The sequence below is a fragment of the Ornithodoros turicata genome, unplaced genomic scaffold (genome assembly GCF_037126465.1).
Source record: "Ornithodoros turicata isolate Travis unplaced genomic scaffold, ASM3712646v1 ctg00001211.1, whole genome shotgun sequence".
In the NCBI taxonomy this organism is placed as follows: Eukaryota; Metazoa; Arthropoda; class Arachnida; order Ixodida; family Argasidae; genus Ornithodoros; species Ornithodoros turicata.
This window is the reverse complement of record NW_026999504.1, coordinates 70,367-84,907: the sequence shown is the minus strand read 5'-3', so window position 1 is coordinate 84,907 and position 14,541 is coordinate 70,367. Positions and strand designations below refer to the sequence as shown.

The following is a 14,541-nucleotide window of genomic DNA, read 5'->3' as shown; positions in this document are numbered from 1 at the left end:
AGGAGGTGAAGAAATGGAAACTGAAGCGCTGCATGGTAGCCAATGTGAACCAGGGCGCACGGAACACAAACTAAAGGAACAACTTCAATTAACCATGACTAAATGGGGCAGCAGAAGAATTAGTGAACTGTCGTTCCTTCCACCAAGAAATGTTGACGACAGTCACCCGACTCTTACAGGTACGTGTCCGGTAAGGGAACAGATTTTGCAGGCCTCAGACACCGGACACGTAAACCTAACCCCGGATAATAAGTCAGAACCCAGCAGTGCAAACTTGACGACAAAAATGGCAGACCCCAATATTTATTTAATAGATACCATCTCGATTCCTTCATGCCTGCCACAAGATGTGTTCTCAGCGGAAGATCGGCCTGTCTTGGGAGATAGCTATACAACACTACCTGAGCTCATGTCATCTGGTTTCGAATTGGTCTCATTAGATATCAACCGGGCATCGACGGAAGAGATATCGTCCTGCCGTCTTAGCGCTTCTGATAATGCTGGATTTGAACGATATTCTGCTCCAGATATTGCTTCCGAGGAATGGCGCGGCACACAGAGTCGGAGAGCGCGACGATCCACAACAGAACTCTCTCCAAGCCCGCAGTGCCAAAACGGCGCACTGTGTCCAGCTACTACGTTACTTTCTAATGAAATTGCAATCCACAAGCAACGAATTAATGAAGCAGAACCCTGTCAAAAAATGCTGGTATGCCTATATACCAGATGGATTATCGCCCTGGTATAACCTCCAGAAACCAGCATACCTGTAGTACCAGCTCAACCGTCTGGTACCACTCATATAAGCACGTCTGATTAGCCTCCGGATGCCAGCTACACCAGTGTACCTGTAATACCAGCTTCTGACTGGTATCACCACATCAGTAATATTTCATACTGCGTCAGTGGATGACACATTAGTCCATATGTATTGTTTGTGTATTGTAGAGTGGAGATGGGGAGCACACATGTACACAGCTTGCATAGGTTATTTTGTGATTGTAATATGGCTCCATCCCTATTGAAAAAAGCGACATCAGGTCCGATGTGATTTGGGACACTGTCCTGATGCTAACATCAGCTGATGTTAGCATCAAGACACTGTCCCAAATCACATGGGACCTGATGTTAACATCAAAGCTGCTCTTATGATGTTAACATCAGAGGTGTCCAGGATGATGTTAACATTAGAGCTGCCCTGGCTGACGCAACCGTCAGAGTTGTCTTGATGCGGACGTTGGCATGAGAGCTGCATTGATGCTAGTTATGGCAATCTCGAAAATGCTGCAGTCTTTTTGGTTTCTGAAATGTTCTGCAAAGAAAGCCCCTCATGTCTGCGGTAGATGAGTACCGGCAATAACCCACACATGCAGCAGGTAGTAGCAACGAATCACTTTATTCACCACTCCGGAGTACGTACCTTTCAACGCGTATCTATTTATCATCAACACACCTGAGCGCTGAACTTCTGGGGCACAAAATTGGTAATGGTCGAACGGTGAACAACAATGAAAAAGAGAGCAAACCTAGGTCCTCATTTCCAGTCGAACTTGTCCTTCTTCCGCAAAAGCACATGTAAGCATTGTCATGACGAGCAAGCGTCCCCACCACATTGAACACTGTGCTCGCGTCTATCTTGCTCTTGCTGGAGGCCGCTGCGTCGCACACGCCCAGCCTGCAAGAAATATCATTCCAGAAAACACGAACGCATGATACCCATGTAGAGTAGTGTAGAGACATATGACATACCCTCTGCACAAAGTATACAGTCACTAACGGTTTCGCCTGGCGTTCTATGTTCCTGTCGTTGCGCAGATCGCCTGTAAATAGAGTAAAATGAAGAATGAGAATGCATTGCGCAGTCGAACAGATTACTTCACAGTTATATTAATTACACACCTGAAATGGCAAGACTCCTGAAGGAGAAGAGCGATTTGGCTTCACATCCAGGGCCGCGTCTCCACTCTGACATTTCAAACGAGACTGACTGGTCTGCTCGCGGTTAGAAGAAACGCTTCCACTTACGGACAATTGCAATATCAGACGCGTTGCAAGAACGACAGCATCAAGTGGGAACAACAACACAAAGCCTCTAAAACGCTGCAGACTTAGTACAACGCTCGAAATTACGCGAACTACATGCGGCGACGAGAAACGTCCGCTGCAGCAGCCGAAGCGAACGGAATAAAACCGCGCGTGCGGGACAGACACGACAACAGCGCTGGCTGGTGGCATGGGGAACACGCAAGGACGCGCGAGCGCGGGCTAGCCTGTGCTGAAAGTTGAAATGGGCAGGGAGCCAACATCTCCGCGCAATGGCTAGCCTGACGAAATATGACGACTAAATCGTACTACCTCTTGAGATTGTGGCCGTTCCAGGATGTTTCGGGAGATGGTGCTGTTTTCATAAGAACCACTGAATGTTGTGTTTGAAGCAAAATTGCAACTTGAGCTTGGCCAAGGCTAAGCTATTAGTTATGATTGTTGACAGAGCGGCAGTGAAACCTGAGAGCGAGAGATCAATGGAATAAAAAAAGTGCACTCACTGTGTTGCAGACCCTTTATCGTTTTTCTTTTGTTTGTTTGTGATCAAAGAAAGCAAGGTTAAATGTTACAATACAGAACGTGCGCAAATGAAAGGCACAGAAACGATTTGAGATTAAACTTTATTGTACTTGACGAGTGTGAGCCCGGTCCCTATATTATCTGCGCTCGGGTGGGCTATATATGTGTGCTGTGTCAAATGCGAGAGAAATGTTTACATCTTACTTTATATATTCCTACAGGACATGTTGCTACAAATATAACTTTGCATTAAGCATCTGCAACCGCCCAAACTGTGATTGCATAATTAAGTTTGCTGGGACAGTAGCTAAAATTCACTAACATGGATAGAGACAATAATTTAACGAAAGAGGACGCTGGTATCTCTCACATTGTACTGACATTTTCCAATACCAGCACTGGTGCGAACTGCATAGATCAGTTTCTGGTATGACTGATGTTCCTAACAAGTTGCCAAGCCAGGTGCATGCGCCGCTGGTGTATGGTGATGGCAATGCTGATACAGCTACATCAGTTTCTACCATGACTGGTGTTTCTGACAAGTTGTCAAACCAGGATGCAGGTACTGCTGACATATGGTCATGGCAGCATGTCTGTTGTCCTGGTGCGGTGCAAACCAGAAACTGGCATTTCTGGTGTTGATATTTATCAGCAAAAACGGAAACTGGTATAGTTATACAAGTTCTGGCATAATTTCAAACCAGGCTTTTTCAGCAGGGAACCTATCAACCCCCATGAGGCACTATTGGAGGCCAGGGCTGCCATGACATTGAGGCCAATAGCGATTAGAGCTCTCCCTTCGTTCATTGTGTGCGAGAGCAGCGTCAGGGAGGCAAGCAATAAAGAAATAATAGAAGGAAGTTCCAAGGAAGAAATGAGGGTCTCTTCAGAGCAATCGTCCTGTGATGTAGATGGAGACGATCCTTCAAACTTGGTAACAGGGTCGATCATGTCGTCGCGTTCTGAATCTGACTTAGGTCCCGATATCGAGCTCGACAAGTCTTTCTCCAATGTCTTCAGACGCAGGGCGTTCAGCCGAGCACAAGGAAAGAAAAAATGATGATGGGCTGCGCGAGTCAGACAACATGGTTGGAGAAGTCGATGCTTTAACCAGTAATGAAGAAGGACGCATTTTAGGCAATGGCAGCATCCGCAGTGTCCGTACTCAAACACGGGAAACTACTTCCGGTCACTGTAGCACCAGCAGGGACAGACTTCAGGACGCGTTTCTGGAAAAGCGTTTCGTGCGCCATTTATGGAACTCTTGGCACTGGGTCACTGGCATTACTACCGAGAACACCGAAATCTGTCGCCGGTGCAGCCCCCAAGTATACACGACGAAACACTGTACATCCTACACAAGATGCGACCTTTAGATTCGACGCCCAACTTCTACATGCCACACTTCCGCATCGCAATGCACGATGTGCGAGACACCATTAAGCCACTGAAGTTGCAAGATCTGGTTCTGCAACAGCACCCAGTTTTAAGAGCTATTATGGAATTACATCAGGGACAACGAGGTCTTGAAGGTTCTCGAACACATTTTTGTTACTTAAATCGGACAGATTGCTTGCTGGCTCAGAACAGCCAGAGTGTGACGGGAACAGAACCTTCTGCTCTGCACGGAAGAGGTCGTGTTAGGTCGCAAACAGCAGAGTCACCTGTCACTCCGGAAAAAGCAGACATGGGTCCAGTGATACGTTCTTCCTTTCACAACGTTCCCACCGAACGAAGCTCGGAGTCCGCAGCGACACTGCTGTCCGTCCCCGCTGGAATGGGCGGCGGCGGAACGGCAGCAGCTATACCAATTTCAGTCCCTCACACTCGATTCCAAACCTCACGGAGCGGTTCTGCCATCGCAGCTAGAAGACGTGCTGCGGTTTTAGAAGACACATCTTTCGAATCCTTGTATAATGCCGTCTTACTGTCGCAAAGCAGTGCAGCCAAGCCTGAAACGCAGAAAAGATCAGAACAAAAGAGAGCCCGGAGGGTGTCGTTCCCCACTGAGCTGGTTTCCACACCCGTTGCTTCTACTTCGCAGGATGCCAGGGTCTCACTCAGCGACTCTGGTGTCTCCAAGACTATGCCCTACAACCTCCATCGGCAACAGGAACCAGATTCAGCGTTACATGGACAACTCCTGTCTTCCGGACTGTGTTCACCTGAAGATCACACGGAATATTTTTCTGTGTCCAGGACCGTGACACTGAGTCCCATGGAGGCGGTACAGACATTAAGTAATAGCGCCAAGGCTGTCTCGTGCCCTCCACACTCAGTGGACCATAAACGAAGTTTGCCTAACTGTCGCACAGTAAGCAGGCGATCAGTTTCCTTCAAAGAGACACTGTCCGATTCTGCACTTCGTCGTGGTGGTATCCATCCTAATAATGATAAGTATGGCGCAAATGATACACCTTGAATGGAGTCATCGATTTCCGTTCTACAGTTGTCCGAAGGCGCGTGTTCCACGAAGTCCATGGTAAAGCTACAACTTAACTTGTACTGACGAACTACTTCGATAGATAACGGAAGGAACACCTGAATAGTATGACAATCATGTAATAAAGGAAACAGTTTCTTTCACATATCCTCGTATTTTTACTCGAGGAGCGTCTCTGTCAACAAAAGTTTGACACAGGTGGATAGAAATACATCGTTGAAACATTTAAATCGAAAAATTAAAATTCACGCTTTGTGCCCGTGTCATAAGTGTGTACCTGCGTGTATGTCCACTATGATCAGGGTCGTTTCTTTTTTTTTTATTGCATTCCACTCTACTAGGCTTTATTCAAGGTAACGGTAATGGAAACAAAACGTATATTCCCGAAACTGGAGCTGGTGACGGGATCGGGAACGGAAATTCATACGGGTTCGTAGATTCCGAACGAAAAGGTTCGGCCGGCTAATGGACGGTAATGGCTATGTTACGGAACGATGAGTAATCGTTATTCTCTCTTGTGCGAGCGACAGCGTGAGAAACACATGAGCCGTGTTTACATGAATGCGACAGAAGCGAGAAGCGCATCGAATCCACTGGAAACCGGAATGAAGACGTCGCGCCACTTGGATGCGCATCGAGTTTGGCTGCAAACTATAGCGCCGCACGGCGCCACATTCGAAAACAGTTATTAAATTACTATTTCCGTTGCTATTTCTCGAAACTAATAGTATAGGTGGTTCACCGCTGCGGTGCGGTAACCTACCCGATACCATTGACGTGCCTCACTGGTCGTGACACCCTTATGTTATCGAATGGGTTGGGACACTTTCGTAGATGTGTTCTTCTTCTGCATGTCGTATGTCGTGTCTTCTTCTGCTTCTTCTACATGTCGTACACAGCGAGATACAAGCTCTCCAACACACTCCCGAGCAAAGTGTAGACGCCACAGACCTCAGAGTTGCGTCCATTCCCATTGGGAGCCGTATGCACGTGACATCTCGTGCGCTGCATCACTGGGCGTGTTAAGTGGCGACTCCTGAGTCAAAAGAGTTGTGGGAGCACCTGGAATGAGCGAGCGAGAATGATGATCGAGATCGTGTGCGTGAAAAGGGCATGCTGTCAGTCTTCTTTTACGGTAGGTGGCCGCCACAGGTACTCCCCCGCGCAGAGAAATAACGGTCACGAAGTGAGCGGGGTAGCCCAGTGGACCTTGCGGGACCGTTGAGGCGGCGCGGTGTTGGGTGTTGTAGGCTATGGGAGATGGTGGATGAGGGTGTCATGCTGGTCAATGTAGGCAGGCTTAAGCCTGTCGATGGAGACTACGTCTTCTCGTCCGGCGATGTTCAGCGTGAAAAACTTCTCGGAACGACTGAGTACTTGGTACGGGCCGAGGTAGGGTGGGAGGAGCGAGGAGTGTACGGCGTCATTGCGGATGAAGACGTGAGTTGTAAGGAAGATGTCCTTGAGGATGAACGGGGGGCGGGCTGAAGACAGTCGTGAAGGGGTGTAGCGGAGATTCTGGAAGGTGGTTCGGAGCTGGGCAAGGTACGAGTCGGTAGCAGTGGGTTGTGGTGATGCAGCGAAGAATTCTCCGGGCACGCGGATGGTTGTGCCATAAACAAGCTCAGCCGGGCAGCAATGAAGGTCCGTCTTGAGAGCAGTACGCAGCCCGAGTAACACGAGGGGCATGTGATCAGCCCAGAGAGCGGGGTCGGATTGAGCACGAAGGGAAACCTTGACCTGGCGGTGGAGGCGCTCGACTAAGCCATTGCTGGAGGAGTGGTAAGCCGTAGTTCGGTGTCGCTTGATGCCAAGAAGTTTGAGGAGGTCGTTAAACAGCTTCGACTCAAATTGGCGGCCTCTGTCTGTCGTGATGGAGGCTGGGACTCCGAAACGTGAGACCCAGGCAGACAGAAATGCGCGTGATATGGTTTCGGCTGTGGCGTCAGGTATAGGGTGAGTTTCGGGCCAACGAGTAAAACGGTCCACGCACGTAAACAGGAAGCGGAACCCACGAGATGGAGGCAGGGGTCCGACGAGGTCCATGTGTACGTGCTCGAAACGGGACGCGGGAGGAGGAAAAGGTCGAGTTGGAGCAATGATGTGACGACTGATCTTGTAGCGCTGGCAGGCGAGGCACGAACGCGTCCAACGGCGAACGTCCGAGCGCATGTTTGGCCAGACGTATCGTTCGCACACGAGACGTTGTGTAGCTCGAACTCCTGGGTGGGACGTGGCATGAAGAGCTTTGAAAATTTGGTGTCGGAAAGCTTCTGGGACGAAAGGACGAGGAGAGCCCGTTGAGACATCGCAGGCTAAGGTAACATCTGCGTTAGGGATGTGCACGTCCTGGAACTTCAAAGACGCGGACGAGGAACGGAGCTGATCGAGTTCAGGATCGCGAATTTGGGCAGAGGCCATGGCGCTGAAGTCCAAAGGTGCTGGGAGTGTGACGGCCGAACAGGTAGGAGCGCGGGATAAAGCGTCGGCGACGGCGTTGTCGGAACCGCTGATGTGGCGAAGATCGGTAGTGAACTGGGACACGAAAGCCAGGTGCCGGACCTCTCGAGGCGTTAGAGTGGATCGCTTTGCGTGAATAGCGTAGGTAAGGGGTTTATGGTCCGTGAGAACGTGAAATTGTCGACCTTCGAGGAAATAACGGAAATGCCGAATGGCCAGGTAGATCGCAAGTAGCTCCCGGCCAAATGTGCTGTATTTCTGCTCTGCAGGTCGTAGAGGTTTAGAGAAGAAGGCCAACGGGGTCCATACCCCATCAATGTTCTGTTGGAGAACGGCTCCAACGGCAACGTTAGAAGCGTCAACGAGAAGGTTGGTAGGGGCATCGTTGAGTGGGTGGGCAAGGAGGGCCGTGTCTGCGAGGGAAACCTTCAGTTGCTCGAATGCGGCCAGGGCGACGTCAGACCAAGAAAGGTGTGCATTTCGTGGGGTCTTGGCTGAAAGGAGCTCGTTGAGGGGTCGCATGATAGTGGCGCAGTTCGGGATGAAGCGGCGGTAAAAGTTTACCATTCCAAGGAATTCCCGCAATTTCTTGATCGTTGGAGGGAGCGGAAAATCACGCACGGCTTGGACCTTAGTGGGCAATGGTCAGATGCCGTCTTCAGTGACGAGGTGGCCGAGAAACTCCAGCTCGTTGACGCCAAAAAGGCACTTTGATGGATTAATAATGAGGCCGTATTCCTAGAGCCGGGAAAAGAGTTCGCGGAGATGGTCGCGGTGAGCTTCAGGCGATGGGCTAGCGACAAGAATATCGTCGATGTAGGCAAAGCAGTACGGGAGACCACGCAGAACCTCATCGACGAAACGCTGGAACGACTGTGCTGCGTTGCGGAGGCCGAACGGCATTCTTAGATATTCAAAGAGCCCGAAAGGGGTTGTTATGGCCGTCTTTGCAATGCTGTCGGGATGCATGGGGATTTGATGATATGCTTTCACCAAGTCAATTTTCGAGAATGTTGTAGAGCCATGGAGGGAAACAGCAAAGTCATGTATGTGCGGTATAGGATAGCGATCGGGGATCGTGACCCGATTCAGCGCGCGATAGTCGCCGCAAGGGCGCCAGTCCCCGGTACGCTTGGGAGCGCCAGTCCCCGGTACGCACCATGTGTAGGGCAGATGCCCAACTGCTTGACGAGGGTCGCACGATGCCGAGCTCAAGCATGTGTTGAAATTCATTTCGTGCAATCTCGAGTTTTTCTGGCGCAAGGCGGCGAGGGCGCTCGAAGACGGGCGGGCCAGTTGATTCGATATGATGAGTGACGCTATGCTGGACCGGCCGCAAATCGTTAGATGAAGTCAAGTCGGGAAGTCTTCGAGTATCGCGGCGTAAGGGAACACAGAAGGTGCGCGCAGCAGGTGCAAAGAAGATGGTGGGACGCGGATTGCCACACCCGACACGCAGAGCTTGGTGTTTGCATCAGTAAGAGAGCGATGACGCATGTTGACTACAAGATGGAAATGGGAGAGGAAATCGGCGCCTAAAATGGGATGCGCGACGTCGGCCACGAAGGAAATCCAGCGGAACGTTCTCCGCAAGCCAAAGTCGAGAATGAGCGAACGTTGTCCGTACGTCTTGATGGGGCTCTTGTTGGCGGCTTGTAGAGAAGGACCGGTGTAAATGCGGCGGCGGTCAATGGATGAGGCGGGGATGACACTGACCGCGGCGCCGGTGTCGACGAGAAATCGAATTTTTGAGGGATGATCGGTGATAAAGAAGAGGCGACCGTGGTGAGGACCGGCAACAGCGGTCGCGCCTAGTTGCCAGGGCTGGTGTTTTCCTGGAAGATGCAGGGTTCCAGGCACTTAGTCGCTGCTTTGCCGAAACGCTCATGATACCAGCAGAGCTGGAAATGTGGCGTGCGCCTGGGCGAGAAACGACGGCTGGGTGAGAAACGGGAACGCGGACGGAATGAACGTCGAGGACTTGGAGACCTGGGGCGAGCGGAGATTGCCACTAACTGCGTCTTGAGTACTGCGATTTCGTCTTCTAGCCGATGGGAAGGGGCTGAATCTGGGGCGGAGCTGGGTATAGATAAGCGGGACAGCGCGGAGGAGAGCTGGCGAACCTCTTCGCGGAGCGAGTCGCAATTACAGCAGGTTGCAGTAGTTGCAGCAGGTTGCACAGCTCCTGCTGTGCAGGGCGCTCGTGCGGAAGGCTGCAAAGCAGCAATCGTGTGGGAGGCTCCGAAAGGCGGTGTCGCTTCCATAATCCGGTCCGCGAGCTCTGACAACTCGCGAAGGGGAACAGTGGGAGAGGCTGAGAGAATCATCTGGACGGTGTGAGGAAGTCGCTGGAGAAACAGTTCTCGCAAAATCGACTCGTCTAGCGCTGAGGACTCGTCTCCGAGTAGCGGATACATCCGCCTCAGAAATTGGGTCGGCTTACGATCACCTAATTCCTCGGTAGTGAGCAGTTGCCGCAGACGTTGTTGCTGGGACTCGGACAAGCGTTTGATAATTTGCTGCTTCAGAGTATCATAAGGGTTGTCGGAGGGAGGGTTCGTCACGATGTCCCGGACCTCCGCCATGACTGAGGCAGACAAAGCAGTAAGGGCGGCGTAGTACTTCGTGTGCTGGCTGGTGATGTGTCGCTTGGTGAATTCGGCCTCGGCCAGGAAAAACCAGAGGGCTGGGTCGTTGTGCCAAAAGCTTGGCAGTTTGATGTCGGTAAAGTTGACCTGGGCAGAACCAGTGGCCGGATTGTCATCGCCTTGGTGTTGGTCCATGGCTTAATCTTGGTTGCAGGAAGGAGCGAAACGTTCGGGTCACCAAATATGTGGGAGCTAGTAAGGAGCAACCACACTGGGACAGAGGTCCGATGGGGCGACAGTTTATTCCTGGAATGAGCGAGCGAGAATGATGATCGAGATCGTGTGCGTGAAAAGGGCATGCTGTCCGTCTTCTTTTACGGTGGCCGCCACAGAGTCATGACTCCATCCACTAATCGGCCAAGTGCACTTCCGGTGCTCGTAACTCGAGTCCACAGTGCTCGAGTCAAATTTCTGACACCATCTCAAAAGGTCACGGGAGCATCACTTAGCCCAAAGAGACGGGGGACAAACGATGCTCAAAAGAATGAATGAAGAATCAGTTGATCGATTCACGAAAGGATAAAAGTAGGATAGTTGGTATATGATCATTAAAGCTGTTTAGTTGTGAGTACGCAGTTGTGTTGGTAGTGCCCTTTTCTTCGTCCATGACTTTTCGGCTGCGCTACAAGCATGAGTGATCGATCCACGTCGGTCGCTGGTCGCCTGCGTTAGCGCTGGTGTGAGTGACATTGCAGAACGCAACGACTCTGCCTTTAAAACCCAATTTAGTAGTGTCTGTCACAACCCCAAAGCTGAAATAGCTGGGAGCGGAAGCGTGTATCCTCGCCATGCAGGCGAGCGAGATTTGCAGCGTCAAGCAGAGGCTCCTTGTGGGTGTGGGATCACTCCTTCTGGAGTGCAAGAGACGCTACTTAACGCGCCCGCTGGCGGTGCCGAGAACTGTGATGCTAGACCCGCATGAGTTTCCGTGTTCGCGGTGCCCATTTTCTCCGGGCACTTCTGTTACCCCTCTTCACTGTGAAATGCAGGTCCACATCGATGCAAAGAACCGTGTCTTACGTTTATTTGGAATAACTTGGGATGTCTTGTCGCAACCACTTTAAACGTTCAAGCAATCTATATTTTCATCTCTCATCTCGTGCACATGAATGTGCACACACGAATGTGCACACGAATGTGCGCTTCGGTGCACCCAGGATAATCTGGGGGAGTAGGAGTACTCCCCCTGAGTCGTGGTGTGCGAGAGGTAGCGTTCCTTCGTTCTCTTCGGCTTTGGAGTTCAGGTGCGTTTCCGCTCTTCCTTTTGCCTCACTTAAGATTTGTCCATTGTTGTTTTTTCAACAATGTATGTTTTTCAACAAATGTTTTTCAACAGCTTTGTGTCTGGGTAAACAGCTATCGTTTTCATAGACGTAAACCTGGCGACAAAGTCGCTAGAATGGCGACACTGGGTAGTGGCAGTGAAGCGGGTAAGGAGGAAGACAAGACAATAGAGTGTTTTAGCTGACTGTTAGAGAGTCCCCGCTCCGCTCAGCGGGCGAGCGAGCACGCAACTGCGGATGCGCGCCACATTTGGCTGTTAGCGGGTTGAGCGGAGCGGGGCTTCCGCTCCACTGCGGCGGTGTCTGAGCGGAGCGAGACGCGAGGTGGTCTGCACTACCAGGTGTCGAGATGGCTGCCGCCAGTGGGCGCGTTAAGCAGGCTCCCGAGCCCCATAACCCGGGTTTTCAGGGGAACGTACCCTTGGTGTCTCTACTTAATGGTGTTTGTGAGCCTATCCGGAAGCCGAGCGCCAGAGCCGCTGAGCGCGCGCCGCCTATCGAGCTTTCTTTTGTCGTCTGCTTTTATGTAAACATAGCAGTAGACCATAGCAGTCCTCTATAATCGTATAACTATTTACCGCCGACATCCGATGATTCCGGAAACACAAAGAGCATGGGCGGTTGCAACGTGTTCCAACGGTTGCGCCATTTCGAAAGGCAGTACACCGGAACATGCGTCACGCTCCGGAACTGGCCTCGCTCTTCCCCAGCGTTCTCCGGCTCCCCGGCTCCGAAGAACGGGTGCGCAGGGTGCACCCGGAAACGTGCACCGGAAGTCACTTTGGAGGTGTTAAGTGATCCCCTGAAAGAGGGAATGTTCCCGGAGCACGAACCTAAGGCGCCCAGTGGTGAGCACCTGCCGCTGCCCCCGTCGTCTTTTGCTGCTGCTGAATGCGGTGCGTCTCAGCAGCGGCTCCGGAAGCATTTTCGGATCGACGGGGATCCTGTAGGGCACTCCAAAAGTTCACAAGTGAACCCGGAGCAGACAGCTCAAGCGCAAATTTATTGTTTACAAGAAGCTTGTACCAAAGTCGACCCAGTCTTGGCTATTGGAAAGCCGACCGACCATTTTTTAATTTTCGGGTTTATTATGAAACCAACAGTCATGGAATTATTTTCAAATATAATGAAAACTGTCATAACAAACAGTACTGCCTTGTTATCACTGGAAAAAGCTTAGCTAATCACTTGCATTTGTTCTACGTACTACGTCCCGTGTACAAAGACAGCGAGCGCCGTTACCAATGCGAAACGGAAAACTGGATCATCGCCCTGCTAAAACAAATTTTCTTACCCCCGCTCGGCTCGTGCTCAGCGGATCACCGTAAGCGGAGCGGAACGTCAAAACGGTCAGCTAAAACACTCTAGTGGAGGGGAGCGGAGCGTATCACGCGCCAGTACAAACCACCTGCGCCTAGGGTTGCCATGCTGCCACGTTGATGTAGCGAATCCTTTCGAGGTTCGAAGTCGCAAAAGTTCGCGAAATTCTAACTCCTCTTAGGAAAATTCAAAAAAGTTCGCAGAAGTTCGACTGCGCCTGCACGCTGTTCGCCTTAGCGGGAGCATATGTTTCATGACTCAAAAAGCCGCCAAGTGCTTGTGATATGTTTAGATTATGATGTTCTACATTGTTCTGTGTGCTATATACAGTATTTATCACACTAGCAAGATGGATTGGAAACCTGAAAAGAAAAAAAGTATAATGAGAGCCACCTGCTGTAGCGACTGAGCCAGGAGACCACTCCACTGTTCACAAACAAGTGACGCCATCTGCGCATGCGTGGGGTTGGTGTGGGCAAAACGCACTAAACGCAGCCGTGCTTTCCGCAAGTGCGACATCTTGCGCCAGAGAACTCCAAACTCCAAGTGCGACATCGACTGCCTTTGTGTAACTATTGCTGTTGGTAGCAGATAAACTGAGCAGATGGTCACAGTTCTATCAAGGCACATCTTGACTGCTACAACTTCCAAATTCGTGACTACGTGCACTTCTTTGGCTGGGAGAGACCCTCGTGTGACAATAGCTACACCACCAGATGCATGTGTTACACAAATTCGATCTTTTTGAGAAACATTGTGTTTGCGCAGTACATTTGGTGTATGTCTGTTTAGATATTTTTCTCGAACACAAAAACATGCTGCGTTACACTTGACGAGAAGATGATTGATGTCACCTAGATTAGAAAGCGGACCACGGCAATACCAGCTTCTATGGCATAGTGGCTATAGGATGACCGCCCTCCACGCCGAGATTGGGAGGTGACGTGGGTTCGAATCCCAGCACCGGCTGTGCTGTCTGGGGTTTTCCCTGGGGTTTCCGGCAGACTTTCCTGGCGGTATGTCGGCACACTTACCCTTGGAGTCGGCCCAGGAGGCTTCTGTCCATATGTCCACGTCTGTATGCCGCCCATAGCCACAGTTGTTTCGCGGCGCTAACGGGGAATTAACAAAAATACCACGGCAGTTCCACTGGCCCATATTTAGGGTTCCGACTTTGCGGGGGCTTTTCCTGATAAATAGGGTTCCGATTTTTCGGATTTATCCGACAAACTCCGATAAACTCTCTCCGATTTTTCAAAGGCCCACGTGTCGGCATTACGGTTTTCCCGTTTCCTTCTTCCTTTGTCCAACTTTATCCACACCTACTTTTCGACTTCAAACTATCCACAACCTAAAAAATGGGTCAGAAGTAGTCCTTTCCAAGTCTTTCCAAGTCAAGCCAACCTTACAGGCGTATCACAAATTACTTAGCTCACAATGTTGATAATTTCGTTCACGAAAGTACTTAAGTCATCCCCGATGCTTTCGAGTGGCGGGTTCAGACCCACCCTTTTAGAGGGGAGGGCTGTTACTTTGTCGAAGCACGTAGTGGGAGACGGGAAAGGGGAAAATCCAATGTATAAACCGACGCTTTGGGGGCTATCGCCCAACTGCCCACCTCCTGGTTCCTCCACTGATGCTTTCTTTTTGTTTGTCTTTAACACTCTTCCGATTTATTTGATAAAACCTTGCAATCCATTCCCTTATGACTGGGAGCTGGGGTCCGTGGTGGCGCCACTCACCAAACGCGTTGAATACTGTAGTAGCACCGGCGTCCTATAAACAAGTGTCATTCACTGCCTTCGTAAGAAAATATCACTGT

General features: G+C 50.7%; 1 protein-coding gene and 1 long non-coding RNA gene across 2 annotated transcripts; both read right to left on the bottom strand.

The window, feature by feature from the left end:
* Positions 1–1,377: 1,377 nt before the first annotated feature.
* On the bottom strand, positions 1,378–2,150 carry LOC135376677 (uncharacterized). The gene is made up of 3 exons (XR_010417800.1): positions 1,900–2,150; positions 1,750–1,820; positions 1,378–1,675 (listed from the first exon to the last, which is right to left on the bottom strand). It is a non-coding gene; the product is annotated as an uncharacterized LOC135376677 (long non-coding RNA).
* A 7,129-nt stretch (positions 2,151–9,279) lies between these two features.
* LOC135376674 (uncharacterized) lies at positions 9,280–10,251 on the bottom strand. Its single transcript, XM_064609174.1, has one exon. It carries the CDS (start codon positions 10,249–10,251, stop codon positions 9,280–9,282), a length of 972 nt encoding a protein of 323 aa, XP_064465244.1.
* Between the last annotated feature and the right edge of the window lie 4,290 nt (positions 10,252–14,541).